At 36.0% G+C, this 20,459-nt stretch overlaps 2 protein-coding genes across 2 annotated transcripts; one reads left to right on the top strand and one right to left on the bottom strand.

Moving 5' to 3' along the window:
* Window positions 1–4,645: 4,645 nt before the first annotated feature.
* On the bottom strand, window positions 4,646–8,181 carry LOC148772737 (uncharacterized). The gene is made up of 3 exons (XM_088819206.1): window positions 7,809–8,181; window positions 5,557–5,924; window positions 4,646–5,474 (listed from the first exon to the last, which is right to left on the bottom strand). The coding sequence occupies exons 2-3, from the start codon at window positions 5,920–5,922 to the stop codon at window positions 5,322–5,324; spliced, it is 519 nt and encodes a 172-aa protein (XP_088675332.1). The 5' UTR covers window positions 5,923–5,924; window positions 7,809–8,181; the 3' UTR covers window positions 4,646–5,321.
* Window positions 8,182–17,667: 9,486 nt separating this feature from the next.
* LOC105948628 (Pentatricopeptide repeat (PPR) superfamily protein) lies at window positions 17,668–20,438 on the top strand. Its single transcript, XM_012971848.2, has one exon. It carries the CDS (start codon window positions 17,853–17,855, stop codon window positions 20,112–20,114), a length of 2,262 nt encoding a protein of 753 aa, XP_012827302.2. The 5' UTR covers window positions 17,668–17,852; the 3' UTR covers window positions 20,115–20,438.
* The last annotated feature ends 21 nt before the right edge of the window (window positions 20,439–20,459 follow it).

Genomic DNA, 20,459 nt, shown 5'->3' with positions numbered 1-20,459 from the left:
TCTCCTTGAAGGTGTCAAAAATTTGGTTGAAGTTATATCTGCTTCAAGTTACAATGTTCAACAGGCTGTATACATTATTGTACATTACTAGTTACATATAGTACCATGTAGTTACATATGCATATATTTGTGCATTTTCGATTTGTATTTAATTGGTTATGTGCTTTATAATATAAATATCGAAAATTTGTAATTTTTTGTGGTTGGAGTTTATGATTTTTTTTTTGTATAAGCCCGTATTCGTGTGTGTACATAATTGATCGACTAAAAATATGAGGTAAAAAAAAAGAACATAACTACGAATTACTATAGTTTAATACGGTTACATGTAGTTATTTTCAGTACAATAAACATATTGATTTAAAAAAAAATTAATAAAAAATAAAAAAAAATAATAAAAATATATATAAATTAAAGAAACAGGTTTATAAAAAAAAGAAGAAAAAGAAAAATAATAGTAAATAAATGAACGAAAATGCTAAATGCAGAATAATAATAAATAATAGGTTTATAAATGAAGCGCGTCTCACAAAACCTTCCGTGAAGACACCTTTACCGCAAACGATTTTGGGTTATGTGGTTGCAATTTGAAGATGGGTTTGCAAACGTCTTGGTCAGACAAAAATCCTGGGCGTCGATTTATCTCCTGTCCTCGAAGAGGTGTAAGTATTACGAATTTCTCTTGTTGTTGTTCAATTATTTGTATTTTGGGTTACAAAAGTATTAGGGTTGCAGATCTAATTATATTGGGGATCTTTTGACATATAACTGTAATAATTCAAATGAATCTGTTGTTCATATTTGTGGTGTTCTAATTTGGTATTTCAATTCATTGATGGTACTTTTAAATGTGGATCATTTTGTAGGTACAAAGTTGTGACCTATTCAGATGGTACGATCCTCCGATGTGTGACCGATCAAAATTGATTATTCCCGGTTTGCTGAAAAAAATCAATAGACTCGAAACTCAATTACAACTGGTACAACAACAGCTAGTAGATGCACAATTTAAGAAGGTGGTTCCAACAAGTAAGCACTCTTACCTACCTACAATAAGGGAGGCAATACTTGTTGGGTCTATAATTATATTTGTTTATTACATGTGCTAGTGTTGTGTACTTTGTAGTTTTAAAATGTGTTTTTTGTGAAATATTCTGTTCTATGACACTGGTGTGGTGAGTTTTGTGTCTGTTGTTGTCTATTGTTGTCTGTTGTGGTTTATGATAGTTTATAAATCACAGTATACTTTAATTTAGTTTTTTTTTAAATAAGGTGCATGTATTGTATATATGACTGTTCGTTGTGTCTTTTATAAATATGGTTTGAATTTATGTTGTTCATTTCTTTTTTTAATAGGAAGAAGGGATAAATGTAGGATTTGAAACCGGCACAATTTTGATGGCTAATTAGATATTTCACATTAGAAAATTTGCCATCTTAGGCTAATAGTAGTAATGGTATACTCCATTACTACATCAAACTTAAAAAACATAAAAGAAAAAAGAAAACACATCCTATAGTAGGATAGCAGAAAAAAAAAAAAAAAAAAAAAACAGATTCTAACACATTAGTAGATATTATAGTAGACCCCACCTAATCTAACATCTCCTTCGACTCAACAACCACTTCTTCCCCAACTTCACCAACATCTTCCCCAACTTGACCAGATATGCCTTCCATTTTTCCATGGCCAGGTTCTTTTCCTTCATGACCAGATATGCCTTCCTAGGGGTGAAAGTCGGATGGATCGGATCAGAATTAGCATTTTCGAAAAATTTCCAAAAAGTTTCGGAAGTACAAAATCAGTTCCAATTCCAATTCCAAAATTTTCGGAATCTAAAAATTAATTCCAATTCCAAAAAGCCTGGAAATTTCGGAATTTCGGAAAAAAAATCGGAAATCACATTAGCTTAAAATTTTCAAAACATAGCGAAAATTTTCTAAAATGTTCACAATTTTCCAAAAATAAAAACGTCCACGTCGATAAAAGTAAAACTAATAACTACTAAAATTTAGTTCAAAAAATAAATAAAAGTGAACACAACATAGTATCTAATAAAACTTCTAACAACAATTCATTATGTCAAAATCCTAAAACAAGGAAAAATAAATATTGTATAATATTTATTATTTATATGTGTATTTTCGGAAAAAAATCGGAATTTTTCGGAATTAATTTCGGAAATCAAATCGGATCGGAAATCGGAAATTCCAAATTTATTTTATATAATTCCAATTCCAATCCAAAAAAATCGAAAAAATTCGGAAATCGGAATTTCGGAAATCGGAATGAAAAAAGTTGTTCCAAAATTGGAACTTTTCGGATCGGAACCGGCGGAAATTGGAATTTCCGTTCCAACTTGCACCCGTATGCCTTCCATATTTTCATTCACAGGTTGTTTTTCATCAACAGCTTCCCCCACGCCCTTTTCTGACCCTTCACTGTCTTCCCCATCTTCAATAACTAGTGGCTCATTTTCAGAATACCCTGCCATGCCGGTGAAGTCTATTGGAGCTGCATTCTTAATATGAAATATGATCACGCATGTGTCGTAGACAGGAAAACCGTTCACACGAAACCAACGTTCCTCCCATGTCTCCTGCATAAAATATTAATTAACCACCGTTAGACGAACATTCATCCTAAAATACAATTTATAAATACTTTCCCGAAATAAATACCTTATTCTCCTTGGAGAATGTAACCATGTCGACTACAACCTTTTTCGTGCAAGGATTGAACTTCACTCCGGGCTTCGAAATGTACTTTAAGAACGCATAAAATCGCTTTCGAATGATATGAACTCTTAGTTTCACATCTTCAAAAGTGATTTCATCTGAAATGTAGTCACAAAGCTCCTCTGTAGCGCGGTGTAGGACGCCGTTGAAAACCTCAACTGTATCTAGGGTTTCTAGTTGAATGCAATTCTCATGGATTGAATGCATCATCAGCAAGTCGTAACTTAACGGCCATTCATCGGAGTTGAAGAACCCATTGATTATTTGATTTCGTGTTTTCGGCATTTTGTTTAGTTTTAATTTGTTTTAAATTGTTTTTACAGCCTGCCCTAAATATGGGTGGATTTATATGTTTATATAGATAGAAAGGGAAGCATGCATTTACTCTAGAAATGGTAGTAGATGAGAGGTCATTCAAATATTTATTGCAATGCACTCTTCTTTACGTTTCGTACAAATAAATGACTGCAATTGGCATTATTTTCACATCAGCCGAGAATTTGTTCTCCAATGCATGAATTAATGCCAACTGTCCATATTCTTTATTCTATCTGCTAAGCAAGGAAGTTTCAATGAGTAATGACAGCATGTTCTTAATTGTTGGAATAAATTAAGTAGTTGGGATTTATTGTTTGGAAAAGGCTTGATGTAAAAATTAAGAAAAGACATTTACCAACCCAATTTTATTGATTGCTACGAATAAATGCACATTATGTGAATTATTTAATTAATAAAAAAATAATTCTAAATTGTATACAGTATGTGGTAATGTTCATTGGTTATTCAAGTGTTCAAAATATTATGGCACCGAAACAACAGCCAATATTTCGAAGGGGAGAGTTTTTAATGCAAATTAATTGTGTTGAAGACATTGAAAATATTTTCATTGACTTCATGGTCGTTGAAGTGCAACTTGGTAGCTTTGTTTGGCCCGACAAAACAGATGGCTCTTTTTTCCTAGCACAAGATCTGTTCACAACGAAGCACGAACTGTTTTTCTCCGAAGATTTTTTGCTAAAAAAACCCGGCCTCCTTCGTGATCGTTTTGGAAACTTCCAATGGTTATTGAAGTTGGATGGTGTGTACTATAATCCGAAAACCAACATTGTAACTGTTGCCGGTGTAATATGGGATTACGTAATGAAGGTAAACCTGAACTATATATAATCACCGTCGATATACGAACGTGTGTGTAATGAAATTTTTTTGTGAATTAAAATGGGAAGAGTTATCGATTCTTTTCCAAGATGTTGTGGAGTATGCTCAACCTTGCCCCGACGTTGTTGTACTATCGTCCGATAGCGAGGGTGAACCGAAGGAAAAGAACGTGGTGGCTGTCCCACAAGGCCCTGTTGCACAAGCTGAAAAAGGTATAATTTCCGTCGTCAATATTTCTTCTACTTCGGAAAAGAGTAAGGAATTCAACATTTTCGACTATTTGAATTACTACTCCGACTCCGAGGGTTCATCAAAAACAATTTATAGTGACGCGAACTCTTTCAACTGTGGTGCTGCCGGGATACGAACCCACCCAAATCCGAGTCCAAAATCTGGTAACAATCGAACTTATCCAAAAAAAGATAAGACATGTACCTCAATTTGTTCGAATAACCCGGATATATGAGAGGAGTGTTTGATGAAACCAAAATCTAATTTTTGAATCGACATTATTTGTATAATTCTATAATGTTTCGTGTGTGTGTTTTTTTGTCCTTTTTTGGAATTTAAAATATTTTGCTTGATTGTAAGAATTTTAATTCACATATTGTACTAATATGACAGTGCAGTTTATTTTGGCATCAATATGGGTTCACTGGTCTATTAATATTATTTTGTTGCTCCTACAAATTTTTTTTCATCTACCTTGTTTATTTGTTCTATTGATGGTGTATATATAACAAATAGCTGGAATAATACATTTCTCAATTACTACATCAAAAAATTAGAACCGTTAATACTACAAAAAGTATTCAATACAAACACACTACGTCCATATATCAATACATACTTTACGGAACATTACCACAAAAAGTGAGCGAATGATAAGGTTTTCGAGGTTGCGCGTCGCCTGTACTACATCAAAAAATGGCGATAAACACGTAGAAAAAATATTTTTGAGATTACTAATAGTTTGAACAAGTTTTCATTATTTTAATTTAATAACGCCCTTGAAGAATCATAGCCACCATTAGCTCCTTGTGTTCGTCGTTGATACTAAAAAAGATATCCATGTCCTTGGCCGTTTCACATAGAACCTTTGTCACATGCAACTTATCCTCGCCTGTCAAGTATTCGAACGAGCTAAGGGCATCGAAAACCTTTTTCCTCGATTCCGACACATCGAACTCAAAACCAACCCTTTTGACAAGGCGCCCCAATTTTTCGTCGGCTTTGTCGAAGAACTTCGCCATCATGTCAACCAATTGAAGGTCTACGTCATCGGCGCGGGCCCTTTTCTTCTTCGTTTTTCGCGTGGTTTTAGGGCTAGTTGCACTCTCACCTCCGGTAGACACAAATGAAGTACTGTCACCATCAAGCGATGCGTCTCCTAAAGAAACATTTCCACCACCAACACTTGTCGGTTATTTTCCCTTCGAAGAACCAATTAAGTCATTCACAGCTTCAACGAAGGCCTCGGCATGCTCCCCAGTGGCCCGGTCTTTGCCAAATATTACAAGCCAGTCCTTGTAGTAAGGCCATGCCTTGTAGCGCATAGTACGGGCAGCTGGGTCGGTCTAAAAATGTGAACATATTTTATAAGTTAGCAAATGTCATTAAATGCATACTTTTTATAATTTATAATAACATAAAGTATACCTTCACGTAGTCATTCCAGGCTTCATCATCTTGCACATCAATCGTAGATGACGAGTCATTCCAGCCGATACCACTACGTGACAACATTGAACTCAATGAACCGTAAGTCTTTTTCCAAACATGAATTTTGGAATGGATGTGGGGCTCAGCCTTCAAGTCTGTCCCGGGAAACGAAACAGACATCGCACCCTCTAGTGTAGCAAGATAACCTGTTTTGAACCCGTTATCACATTTCCACCCACGCGCAACAATGTCTTTCAAAGCAGAAATCAACATTTGTTCTTCTACCAAAGTCCAAGTCCTACGTGTGATTCCCGATTTCCCTTTCAAATTCGAGTTTCTTTGGGACATGCTAGTTCCCTCCATAACTAATACAAATGAAAAAATCACACATTTTTATAGCACATAAAAATAAAAGTACCATTTACTAAAATAAATAACACACAAACAGTTGAACATTACAAAGTCATGGGAAAATAAATTTAAATAAAATTACAATTCATAAAATAGTCCAAAACGTAACAATAATATAAGATGGTTTTACTAATTACTGCTACGCCACTCGTTATACATGTTATGCGCAAGATTGTCTCTCCAATCGGTCCATTGTTGGGATGACTCGACATTTCGTATGACTTCGACACAGTTTGGAGTATTTTCGTTGGTTGTAATAAATTGAGGAACAAGGGCCTCCACGGGGTCGTAGTCATTCGTAGTCCTTATAAAGTTGTGAATTAAAGTACAAGCCATTATAATGCGGTTTTGAACTTTGATTGGGTAATATGCGGCACTCCGAAGAATACCAAACCTGGACTTTAAAATTCCAAATGCACGCTCTATCACGTTACGGGCTTTAGCGTGTTTCATGTTGAAATATTCTTGGTAGTCTTGAGGTGCAAGTGTGCCTACATCGTAGTCTTTAAGATGATACCTAACATGTCGGTAAGGTGACAAAAAACTTTCCCCATTAGTGTAGCCGTTATCAACGAGATAGTAGTGACCTATAGTTTGACATGACATTGTTACTACGTAGTATTTCATTTGGGATTCTAAAAGAAGAATTATTAAGGTTCTTACCCTTAGGCACCCTTAGCCCGTTAGCCCTAGTGACTGCATCACGAAGGACTCTACTATCCGCGGCGGATCCCTCCCACCCCGTCAACACATACGAAATTGAGGTTAACATCACAAACAGCAAGTACATTAACAGATATGTCACCCTTCCGATTCCTATACCTTGGTTTGTCAAGTAAGGAAACTCTAACATCAACATAAGTGCCATCTAGAGCACCGAGACAACCCTAATCAAGTGGGAAAAATATTGCCATGGATGTTATAAAACTTATATTATGAAAAAATGATAATTTGAAGGAAAATATGCAGCAATAATATGACTGTACCTTAAAGAAGTGCCACCTCTCATTATCACAATTTTCAGCTATAGGTTGAGGGTTAACCAGGAGGACAAAATGTAATTTTAGAACAGCTTCTAACACCCCATAGAAATGTTTGCTAACGGTGAACCCAGATCTTTTGAAAGAAGACCGGACAACAACATTTTTAGTATGATGACCCAAGATTTGTAAGAACATAGCTACTTGTTCGGGTATTTGGACATTTCTTATTGGAAGAAGACCACCAAGATGTTCAAGAAGGTAACAAAAACGTTTAAAGGTGTCCAAGTTCATTCTAAGATTATCATGACATGTCACATTATTAAAACTCAGAAGGTCATTCAAATTATTCATTTGAGATGGTGCTTTAGCAATCAAACTATATGATCTCGGAACATGGGCTGAATTGGTGAGACGACGACGCCTCACAGACAAATAAAACCGAACAAAAGTTACAATATCAAGCATAATATCATCTATTACTTGATTGAGTACAACCGTAACTTCTTCTTTTCTGGTAATATCCATCAATCCAAATGGCAAGGCTGTTTTCAAAAAATCATTCATAAACAAGAGGGATTCAGCAAGAATAATGACACAGAAAGGTAAAATTGTTGCTAATATTTCGATTAAAATTGTGGAAAAATTACAAGAACATAATCGTCAAAATTACCATCAAATAAGTAACACTGCCCATACTACAATCAATTTTTTCACACTGGCAGTTTCAACATCCTTAAATAGGCGAGGCCAAAATACAAAAAACACATTAAAAGACACCCACGAACAAGAACAATATTGTAGCAAAATTGCAAAAACACGAAAAGGTTGGGATGTATTGGAATATCCATCACTAACCTGGGCGGATTCCAAATTGGGTAAACCAGAATTTCACCTTCACTTTAGTCGATCTTCAGCCACCTCTGAACAAATACGAAAAAAAAAATAATCCACTGAAAAATTAGATTTGTGTATTCAATGTGTTCACGGAAACAAATAGATACAGAATAAAAGAGTGAAAAGGGAATTTGAATTTACGGGATATGCTTCACCGAAAAATCATCAGCTAGGGTTGCCAAAGTGGGAAAGGGGAAAATAATGTATTTATATGTGGTTGATTTGTAATTTTGGCCACTACTTGTGGTTTTTTGGGGTTTTCGCACAAAAGATATCAATGAAGATGAATGTTAATTGCGTGGGCCATGGCAGAATGGAGAGGGATTGGGCAATCTCACCTTGGAGGTGAGATACGAGAATCATAGAGTAGTGGGATTTGCTGATGGGACCCGCAATTAATCCACACACTATAAATTACAACCAAACAAAAGATACAGTGGGAGTATTTTATGTATCTCACTAGATCATTCAAAGCAAAAGGGGCCTAACTTTATAACTATCAATTAATTTAATATATAAATATCTGGCCAATATTTTTATTAGTCCCTTAAATCTACTTAAGTCTCATGCGAGCCCCTGACCTTTTAATATCAATTTTATCCCTTATTTTAAGAAAATGTCTTCAAGTGATTCTCCCATATGTATTCATTGAGCAATTAATGGAATTTTTTTGGTGACTAACAAGCCAAATTGTGGTTGAGATCTTTCTCTTTTTTACTTGTGAACCATCTATTTTTATAAATAATGAAAATCTATTTTCGACAAATTATATCTATTATCCTATTTATTTATGCATATATATATATATATATATATATATATATATATATATATATATATATATATATATATATATATATATATATATATTCCTTACAATTATATGAAAATAAATGAATTGATCGAGGAGAATCGTGAGATAATTCATAAAATATAATAACTATTAAATCAGTTCGTAGTCGACGGGTTACGCTAATAATTAGGATAGTGTCCTTTCACATTTGAGACTAGCACTTAATTTATGTGAGTTGAGCCTCATCAGCTACAATGTTGAGATATTGGCATACATACGTGGGTGCACATAATCGATGAGTTCGCTGAACTCCATGTCCTAAAATCTCTATGTGGTTCCCAATTATTGAGTAGATGTTCTACGATTATAGTTGTACACAATTAGTCCTTAGGACCTACTACATCCGTGCAACACTAAAATTGAAAAACTGAAAAATGCAACATGGTACTTGAAATTGAGAAGATTAAAATCGTCACGATTACCATTTGCGAGTTATTAGGAATCTTAGAAAGAGTTCTAGAAGATAGGATACTTGACCTACAAGTCAAATAAAAATCTATAACTAAGAGGCTTGGGATACAGAATTAAGACACAACACAATCTCTCCATCTCTAGCTCTCGGCCGCCCCCTCCTCCCATCTCCTCACTGCGCAACCACTGATGCCAGTACTCTTTGTGGACTAATCTCGGTGAAACCTGATTCCGGCGAAAAAGATTGGGAGGATTGCTTTGGATCACATAATCGTGCTAAGGAGGTTACGCGAAACGAGTAAGTAATCAAATTTTTTTTATTTAATTATGAACAAATTATTTGATTACTTGATTATATGACTCGCATGCTATTGTATTCGATTTATATTTAAATTCGCAATCAAGTATGCAAATTTGATGATACTAGAATTAGATCACCTTATGTATTTGAGACTAAAGGAGCTGGGAGAGAAAAGTGGATCACTGCTCACGTGCTAGATGGCCCTGAGATACCTGCAAATAGAGAACACGTGAACTAGGCCGGGGGTTGATCCGGTGGAAGCCCCTCCGATGCTCAAGTCAGACGTGCGAATAGTAGAAATAGTTGAGAGAATACGAATTGCAATATTGCTCAGATAATAGGGCATACCTTTAATAAATGAATTACATCATTATTTATACCTTGTCAATTGGGCTAAGGTTAATTTGTTGGGCCCAAACCTTATTTGACGGTGATTGGGCTTTCGTAATAGTGTTATTCTAAATCAAGATCGTGGCCCAGTAGATAGAGAAATTGTAGGCTTATTGGGCTGACCCCATTAGGTATATCATTAGCCCTCACTCTCGAGTCGATATGGAAGCCAAGTCGAAAAGGGTACCAGATCGTGTCAAGAGTAGATCGATCTTGTAGTACTTCACTAATCGTTGGTGTGGCGTGGATGGATAATAATTTTTATTTATCCGTTGGAGAGCGCACGCGATTTGATGGGGCGCATTGAATTCTACACGCGATTTGGGGGAACGCGTCGCAGTCTGCGTGTGATTTGGTGGGGTGTACTGGGAGTTGCGTGCGATTGGGTGGGGGTAGGTGGCTTACGCGCAAATTGATGTGGAGTAGGCGATAACGCGTGAATTGATGTTGGATAGTAGCTGATGCGCAATTTGATATTGGGTAGTAATTGACGCGCTATTTGATAATGTAGGGCGGCGCCCGGGCGCGTGCGCTGCACGCGCAAAGAGATAGGGAGTACGGGCGCGTGTGTTGCATGCGCAGAGAGATAAGGAGTGCGGGCGCGTGCGCTACATGCGTGGAGAGAGAGGGAGTTGGGAGCGTGCGCTGTACGCGCGGAGAGAGAGGATACGCAGTAATGTTGTGCGCGTGAGATGCCCGCGTAGGTGCGTGGCCGCCACGCGCTTACTGCGCAGAGGTGCACGCGATTTTTTTTTTCTCTCTGCGCGCGATTTGCAACCGCGCGCACGTGCTGTATACGCATTTGTTTATTTGTTTTTCCTTGTGCGCCACCGAGGCACGCGATTAGCAATCCCGCGTGTTGTGCACGCGCTAGCCTGTTTGTTTTGGAAGGGCATGTGGCCCGTAGGACACGAAATTGTAGGTTATTCATTTTATTTTCATACTTGGAGTAGATTGGTTTGCCCACTACTATTTCATTTGACGTTTATATTCAATGACATTGTCATTGGTTTGACGCGTTGCTTGTATATGTTTACATTTAGCATTGTCCGTGATGTACTTGATGAGGGGATTAGACTCAGGAGTTTTTTATGTGGGTTGTGCCCCTTGTTATACCTCATGGGTCGTAAGTATGTTAGGACCGTGGCCACGTTTTAAATGTAGGATCCAATGAAGACAGATACAAAAGTTTATGAAATCAAGTTGGCCAGGCTATATAGATCATCATAACATCTCTAAATGTTTTCAGGGTTAATGTTGACTTGAGCTGAAAATTGTGTAGTGAAAGAGCAATAACTCCGTGAGTAAGGGAAAGAATTTGCTTTATTCATTGATTGAAAATGTGAATGTCACAAGCCTACTTGAGGCGAAAGGGAGATAAACATGTAGGGAGCGAATCGATCGAAATAATTAAACTTATACTAAGTAGATGATGTAGGTGTTTCGTCCAATCGATGTAGAGAGGTGAGGTGATGCATCATCCTTAGACTATGATAGCCCCTCAATTTAGGATGATGCGATCATTAACTATGTTATGGGCTCGAGAGGCTCCAAGTGTCATTGACATCATTGGAAGTCGAGGGACGTAGAAGGAGATTGTCTACGAGATGCCGACGATTGTTGTTGGTCATCTTGTCGCTGGGTGTTGAAGTGATCTTCATCTCTTTTCCTCTTGGGATGAGCGAGGGCCGAAGCTTCGTCAATGCGTACGTATTTCCCAGCGCGACTTAATAACTCCTCCAGAGTGGTTGGAGGTCTTCCTACGATAGATTCCTTGAATCTACCTTACTTCAAGTTTTGTTGAATGATTTTAGAAAGCATGCTTCCTCCCACGTTAGGAACTTTATGAGCTGCCTCTACAAATCGTTGAATGTAGTTGCGGAGGCTTTCGCCCCCTCTCTGGGTGATCGTGGAGAGGTACGCGTGAGTCTTAGCGTACTCTTTGTTGCTAGCAAAATGGTTGATGAAGCGATCCGTCAGTTGGGAGAGAGCTTCAATTGACCCAGTGGACAAGGAGTTGAACCAACTCAATGCTCGTTCGGAGAGCGTTAAGCAGAACACCTTGCGCATCACCGCATCAGTTGTGCCATATTGATCTGCCATGGCGTAGAACTTTTCAAGGTGTTCATGTGGGTCAGTAGTTCCATCGAACTGCGGCAAACTCGAGACCTTTACCCGTTGAGGTAGTATGTCATTGAGTTTTGCAACAGTGAAGGGACTGTGCCTTATTGAAGGTATTGCCCTTTCACCAATAGGATTACCTATGTGGGGAAGGTAATTCGAGCGAGATACCCGATTGTTAATTTCATCTTCTCCACCATTGTGTGGAGGAGCTCGTTGGCGAGAGACGTTGCCTCTTGGAGGTGAATGGGGGTCTTGTTGCCTAGTTCGCGTATCATGGCGATGAGTAGATTGTTGCACCCGAGACCTATGGTCTGAGGTTGATGCGTTATCGGATAGCGGTGGAGGTCGTTGTGCCATCGGTGGAGCTGCAAGGCGAGCTTGAATCCCGCTGTGGTGATGTATTGTGCCATTGCTTCAGTGGCAGCACGAGCTGAAGCCTTTGCAATCATGTGTGTGAGGGCCTTTTTGGTTATCTGAACCGTTCAAGGAGCGGGGAGTGATGGATCCTTCGGGGGATTTATCTGGACATCACGAGGTGGATCCTGATTATGAGGAGGAAGTGGCAAGCCAAACCCTCTGCGAGAAGGGAGGTTGTTAGCAGTGTCACGTTCTCTCCGAGTAGATGAGTCAATGACATCATATGCGCTACGTGATCTTGTATACCTTCCCACAGACAACGTCATTATGATGATGTTAAAATTAGATTACCTTAAGTATCTGAGATAAAAGGAGCTGAGAGAGCAAAGTTGATCACTGCTCACGTACTAAAAGACCCTGAGATACCTGTGAACAGAGAACACGTGAACTAGGCCGGGGGTCGATCCGGCGAAAACTCCGCCGACGCTCAAGTCAGACGTGCGGATAGTAGAAATAGTTGAGAAAATATGAATTGCAATATTGCTTAGATAATAGGGCGTACCTTTAATAAATGAATTACATCGTTATTTATACCTTGTCGATTGGGCTAAGGTTAAATTTGTTGGCTCAAACCTTATTTGAAGGTGATTGGACTTTCGTAATAGTATTCTTCTAAATCAAGCTCATGGCCCAGTAAATAGAGAAATTGTAGCCTTATTGAGCTGGTCCAATTAAGCATATCATAATTGATTGTGCTAATTAATGAATTTAAATTTATAGAAACTATATGATATCATTTATATTTAAATTACGCTGACCGTTATGCATACTGTTTTCCACTAGGAATGACATTCAAAGGAGATGGAATTTCGAGAGGTTAAAGATTTAGAATTTTTTTTCAAATGAAAAGGTAAATAAGAAATGGAGAAACAAATATATTTCTATAATTTTGCATGCGTATTTAGTTGATGGTCGTTCATGAGAAATTGGGGACTCTAGGTGAGTTTTAAGAATTTGTAAAAATGGACCTCTATTTGCTGATGTTTAATGTACCCACAAATTCATTCTAACGAATACAACTGAACAAGAATTTTTTTTATTAGCAGTTAAGATTTTTGGAGAAAATATGACTAAAATATTGACGAAGTTAATGTAAATCAAAAGTTTACGGTGTTCGAGGCAGAACCGTGAAGCTTTTTTGAAAATAGTTATAAAAATATTATTGAACAAGTAAAATATATGTAACATTTGTTAAATAAAAAAAAAAATATATAGTATATTCAATTTGTCGAAAATCTTTGATGTTAGAGATATGCAGTGTAGTTTATTAAACTCAATATCTAAGTAATTTTAATTGATCTAAAACGTTTGACAAATCCAAGAATAAGTGTAAATTTTTTTCCAACATATACTTAAACTATGTAAAATAATATAGTTATTGTTATTCAAAGTGTTGAACTATTTATATATTGTAAATATCATTTAATTCTATAATTAGTGTATATAAACAGTACAAAAACATTATTTGGGGCCCGAGGCGGCGCCTCTCTCGCCTATAATCAGAAAAGGCCTGAATTTTAGTTTTGGGGAGTTTTGATGAATAAATAAAGAAAAATTTAAAAACTTTCGTGAAATTTAAATTTAAAATCACTTGCTCTAATTCCTTGTTAAATTTTCCGTAGGTTGACGCTTGTGGCGATAACCACCAGTCAGATGACGATATTTTAGAAATTTGAATTCTCTAATCTAAAGGGGACGGTGTCGTAAATATTGCAGAAACAACTCAAATACTATATTTGTTTGGTCATAAAATTAAATTCATGAAAAATAGGACCAAATATAAACTATGGTTGTGAAACTATTGCATGTAAAATTGTAAGAAAACTACATGACTAAATCCCTAAATATGTCAATATAGAGACCAAAACTATAACAAATTGACATTCACAACACAAATGGTGTCATCTCTATTGTTGCTTCCAATCATTTTCAGTGATATTTTGAATTCGATTTCCATAAATAGTAGCAGTACTATCATCATCTCCCCTATTAAGTTTCAAAGTCCGAAAAATAGATTCTTTCCGTAATCAATAATTCTCATTAACTGTGATTTCTCTCGAGTTCTTTCTCGTTCACGGGCTGCAGTTTGTTCTATACGAAGATCTTGGGAACGGTCCAAATAAACTGACGGGATTCCTCAATAAATTGAATTGTATTTTGCATTATTTTTTTTCAAATCTCGCGAACTGCGCAGGTCAAGTTACTAATTTGAGCAAAATTTGACCTATGATTATGTGCTTGCATTGAAAGTAAAAGAATGTCACGTGCAAAATGGTCAAACCGCAGGGAGTTTAAGTGTTATTTACCATAGGTGGTGTTTGCTAAAGATTTTATGAGTTAAGCTAGTGGGAGCTTAGAAATCCAAAAAAAATCAACTTTAAGAGCATCTCCAAGAGTGTAATGTAAACTCATATTGTACCCAATATGAACAACCAATAGAAAAATGTGAGCTCCAAGAGGAAAATGCATAAAGTAATAAATTGGCTAAATCGTAACTTTGGCTTCTCATATTTGAGAAACTAAAACTACAATTTAACAAATCTAGAAAATATTAAAATAATATTATATTGCACTTTATAATATATTTATACTTAAAAAATATTTTATATTGTCTTGTTTTTTTGCAAATAAATGTACTAAAGATGAATATTTTACTATTTTACTTAGTATTAATTATAACTAAAATTAAAAAAAAAATATCATTTTAATTAACATAAAAAAATATTTCACAAAGAATTATAAAATTTTAATGTTTATTAATACATATCAATTAAGTTATTGAAATTTATTTTATCAAATTTAAAATTAATTTTGTATACTTATTAATTAGTATTATTAGCTATTAGTATATTAACTAAAATAAAAGTGAAATAAATTTGTAAAACAAAAATTATTAAAGATTCAACATATAAATATATTGTTTAGAATAATACACATTTTTATTAATAATTGAATATCGTGTAGAAACTATTTAATAAAAAATAATTAAATATAATAATTGTGTAAAATACAAACATTGCTGTTGGAGTGCAATGTTAAAAGTGGAGTGCTAAATTACTGTTCATTGGTTATATTATAGATATAGACAACCGTTTTTGGACAAACTGTTGGAGATGGCCTAAGCAACTTATTTTGTGGGAAGTTGTTCCATTTTATTTTTTATATTTTAACAAAGGTTAAATTGTGGCCATCGCTGTTGTAAGGTCAAATTATGAAAAACCCCGTCATGTTTGGGTAATTACAATCACCCATTGACTATGAATCTTCTTACACGTCCACTCTTGCGATGTCAAATTTAGTGAAATCTTTTAAATTATGTGGAATATTATATTCTCCAGTTTGTACCCGTTTTACTACATTCGAGCTCCACATTTTGATGCAAGATCATAAGATGTATCTATTGGCTTGTAAATATCATATTATGATGCATCATAAACTGTATTTTTGGACAAAACGAGTACAAACTATAGAACATTTCACGGAACCTAGAAGATTCTGTTGAATTTAATACCATAAATGTGGACGTATAAGGAGATTCATAGTTGATGGGTCATTGTAAATAGTTATACCCAAAAAAAAAATTTTTTTGGGTAAATTGCACTTAACCCCCTTGTGGTTTGAACATTTTGCACATGACCCCCTTATGGTGTGAATTTAGGCACATAACCCCCTTGTGGTTTTGACATTTTGCACACGACCCCCTTATGGTATGAAATTATGCACATAACCCCCATGTGGTTTTGAAATTTTGCACATGACCCCCTTATGGTAAGAAATTAGCACATAACCTCCTTGAATAGAAAACTGAAAAAGACTAAATTACCCCTATCAAGTCAAAAGTTCTTGTTTTTATTTAAAGATAATTATTCTATAAAATGAAAAGTTTAATGTATTTATTTGTAAAATGAGAAATATAACATACTATTGTGTTTTTTTCTATTTTACCGCACATATTTTTTTTTTAAATTTAATTTTCATTTCAACTTTAGAGAAATGTTTTTTTAGATTTTTCTAAAAGAATAAAATAAATAAACATTTTGTTTCTTAAAAAAATTAAAGTTCGATAACAACTATAATATAATAAATTATATAGAAAATAGTAATATAATAGTCATAATTAATGATAATGTTAAAGATTTTCAAATTGATTTTTAAAATTAAATAAATTGTCAATCGTACAACAACTAGTATTATAAATCTTTTTGTGCTGTAAAATTAAAAAAACACAATAATATATTATATTTCTCATTTTACAACCAAATAAATTAAGCTTTTCATTTTATAGAATAATTATTTTTAAATTAAAACAAGAATTTTGGACTCGATAAGGGTAATTTAGTATTTTCCAGTTTTCTATTCAAGGGGGTTATGTGCTAATTTCATATCATAAGGGGGTCATGTGCAAAGTTTCAAAACCACAAAGGGGTTATGTGCCTAATTTTATACCATAAGGGGGTCATGTGCATAATGTCAAAACCACAAGGGGGTTATGTGCCTAAATTCATACCATAAGGGGGTCATGTGCAAAATGTCCAAACCACAAGGGGGTTAAGTGCTATTTACCCATTTTTTTTCTTAGTCATTTGACCTTAACCGAGGGGTCAGGGTGGCCGTATGTTACCTAATGGTGGAAATTGGACGCAATGGATTGGAAATGAATTTTTCGAAAGTAAAAAATGGGTTCTAATTTCCGTTCCAAAATATTCGGAATGCAAACATTCATTCCGATTTCGGAATGCCTCGAAATCAGCAGAATTTCAAAAATTACATTAGTTTATAATCTCTTGTTCCAAATTCTGATATAATGGAAATTTTCACAATATTTTTCTATTTTTCTTTTTTCAAAATTTTGGCAGGATAAGGCAGGAAAATCCAAAAGAAGTTTCGCCAAAACAAAATAAATAAAAACACATATAAGAACAGCAAATTGAAAATTAAATTTTCTTATAAGGAAAAATGTTCTTATACCAATTAATATTTTCTAAGTTTTCAATTTTCTTGATCCTTCGATATTTATATTTTTTATATAAAATATAATTTAAGTTATATTATGGAATTACAAAATATGTCTTAGAATTATAATATACATTTCGAAAAATCATAGAAATAATCGGAACTAAAATTGAATCAGAAATCGGAATTTCCAATAATTTTAATTTATATACCATTCCAATTCCCTTCCAAATAAGGTTCCGAATTCAAAATTTTCGGATCAAAATTGGCTAAATTTGGATATTCCATTCCGATTTTCACCCCTAATTTTACATTTTAACTTAAAATAATTAAGAGAAGTACAAACAAAAGTTGGTATACCGGATAAACTAAAAACATTTGTCAAATTAAAATTTAAAATCAGATGCTCCACAGCCTCCACTCCCCTGTTAAACTTTCAGCAGGTCGACGCCGGCGGCGATAGCCACCGGTCAGAATTTGAGGAAAGGAAAACTGAATTCTCCAATCTTCACATTTCTCCTCCATCATTTGAACTACATCTTCCCGCAAAAAACTCATGCTTGCATTCAAATTCCCAAAGCTCCACCGCAGACGCCTCCGCTCATATTGTTCTTCAATTGGTGCCGATTCAGAAGCGAGTTACCTCAACAAGCACATCGAATCTTTCCTCTCTAACAACAATGGCTTCGAAGATTCCAGGACAATCCTTCTCCCCACGCATGCCTACATCATAACAACTGGCCATGCGGATAATAGATTCCTGGCTTCAAAGCTGATAGCATCTTACGCCGCACTTAACCAGCTCGATTCCGCCACCCAGGTCTTCGATTTCCTCGCTGTCAAGGACACTTTTCTCTGGAACTCCATCATCAAAGCCCATTTTTCAAATGGGAACTATGCGCAAGCCGTCGATTTCTTCTCCGAGATGCGGGTTTTCGGCGCTCTGCCTAATCAGTTTACTATTCCGATGGTTGTTTCTGCCTGCGCCGAACTTGGGTCGGTTTATATCGGCATGAGCGTTCATTGTCTGGTCTCGAAATTGAATCTTTTTCATGGGAACTCTGCTGTTGGGGCTTCATTCGTGTACATGTATTCAAAATGTGGGGATGTGGAGGATGCTTGTTATGTGTTTGATGAAATGCCTGTGAGAGATGTCGTTGCTTGGACGGCGCTCGTGATTGGGTACGTGCAGAATGGCGAGAGTGAGCAGGCTTTGCAGTGTCTTCGTAAGATGCACCGCTTTGGGGGCTATGGCGAGAGGCCGAATTCGAGAACATTAGAAGGCGGGTTTCAAGCTTGTGGGGATTTGGGTGCTTTGGTAGAAGGTAGGTGCTTGCACGGGTTGGCTCTTAAATTCGGAACTGTGTCGTCACGTATCGTTCAATCTGCCATTATGTCTATGTATTCAAAATGTGGAAGCATTGAGGATTCACGAGTTTCGTTTTCCGAAGTCGTAAATAAGGATCTTTTATCGTGGACTTCGATTATCGGCGTGTATTCGAGGCTGGGATGCATTTACGAATGCGTTCGAAATTTTTCGAGGATGCTGGATAACGGGATATATCCAGACGGGATGGTGATTAGTTGTTTGATTTCCGGTTTCGCTAATTCCTCGAAAGTCTATGCAGGAAAGACGTTTCATGGTTTTATCGTAAGGAGAAAATATGATCTTGATCGGCTTGTATGTAATTCATTACTGTCGATGTATTTTAAGTTTGGATTGGACACGAACTGCATGAAGCTGTTCAGAGAAATGCAGCATCGAGGATTTGAATCGAATTCGAACAGCATAATATCTGCGATTTCTTCGTGCGCGAGACTGAGAGTAATCCGTTTCGGTCGATCCATACATTGCCATGTTGTAAGAAATTTGATGTTTCAGAATGTCTCGGTCGCTAACTCGCTTATAAATATGTACGGAAAATGTAGGAGTTTGACCGTAGCACAGAGGTTATTTTATAATACAAAACCGGACATTGCTACATGGAATTCTTTTATTTCATCTTATAACGACAACGGAGAATATCTCGACGCTTTAAATCTTTTCGATAAAATGATTTCACAAGGAGTGAAGCCCAACACAGCTACACTGCTATCTTTGCTATCTGCGTGTACTCATATTGCATCTCTGGAAAACGGAAGAAAAATTCATATTTACATTATCGAAGAGGGAATTAAATACGATGTTTCTGTCGCCACATCGTTGATCGATATGTACGCAAAATGCGGACAAATCGACACGGCGAAAGAAATATTCGACTCGATGGAGGAAAAAGATGTTATATCTTGGAACGTGATGATTTCTTGTTATGGGATGCACGGAGATGGGAAATCGGCCATTCAAATTTTCAAAAAAATGGAAAAATGTAACGAGAGAATATTCCCGAACGAACTTACATTTCTCGCGCTCCTCTCAGCTTGTGCTCATGCAGGATTGGTCAACGAAGCCGAATCCCTATTGGAACGAATGAAAGAATATTCCCTCGTACCTACATTGAAGCACTATGCTTGTATGGTGGATCTTTACGGAAAATCGGGTGGTTTGGATAAGGCTGAAGCTCTTATTTTGTCGATGCCTTTTGTGCCAGATGGGGGAATATGGGGTTCTTTATTAACTGCTTGCAAAATGCACAATAATGCTGAGATGGGTTTGAAGATAGCAAAACGGGCTATTGAAGCCGACCCGGAAAACGATGGGTATTATATATTGATGTCGGATTTTTACAGCTCGATGGAGATGTGGGAAAATGTGGAACAAGTGAGGAAGATGATGAAAGATAGAGGGGTGAAAAAAACGGCGGGATGGAGTTCAGTATAGCTCGCAAGAAAATGTTTTACGATATAATTAACTGACTTTAATCTCCGTTAGTGCCATCTCGGAGTTGTCGGGCTCTTCGTCAAGGTACACTCTGCTGCGTTTAAATTTCAAGTTTCGCCATCTAAATTAAATTTAAAGTTTTTATTGGTGATTTCTGGAACTGCAACACACGTTTAAAGTCTTTATATCCGACCGATTAGCTGGATTAAAAATCGTTTCGAAAAGGAAAAAAAAATGTATTTGAGTTAAAAGAGTAACGTCTATCGTCATTCATCAAATGTTAATATTATTATTTACATCGAGTAGTTTGTCACTTTTAGTAAATGTACGCATTTAATTTGTAGC

The sequence above is a fragment of the Erythranthe guttata genome, chromosome 1 (genome assembly GCF_056151865.1).
Source record: "Erythranthe guttata isolate IM_541 chromosome 1, IM_541, whole genome shotgun sequence".
In the NCBI taxonomy this organism is placed as follows: Eukaryota; Viridiplantae; Streptophyta; class Magnoliopsida; order Lamiales; family Phrymaceae; genus Erythranthe; species Erythranthe guttata.
Note: the sequence above shows the minus strand (reverse complement) of the source record. Positions and strands in the feature narration are given on the sequence as shown.

Bases quoted from the DNA above. Each gene is read 5' to 3' on its own strand.
- LOC105948628 (XM_012971848.2), top strand. From the start codon at position 17,853: ATGCTTGCATTCAAATTCCCAAAGCTCCACCGCAGACGCCTCCGCTCA.
- LOC148772737 (XM_088819206.1), bottom strand. From the start codon at position 5,922: ATGGAGGGAACTAGCATGTCCCAAAGAAACTCGAATTTGAAAGGGAAA. The intron at 5,475-5,556 runs GTATACTTTATG...TCACATTTTTAG, and splicing joins CCTGGAATGACTACGTGAAG to ACCGACCCAGCTGCCCGTAC.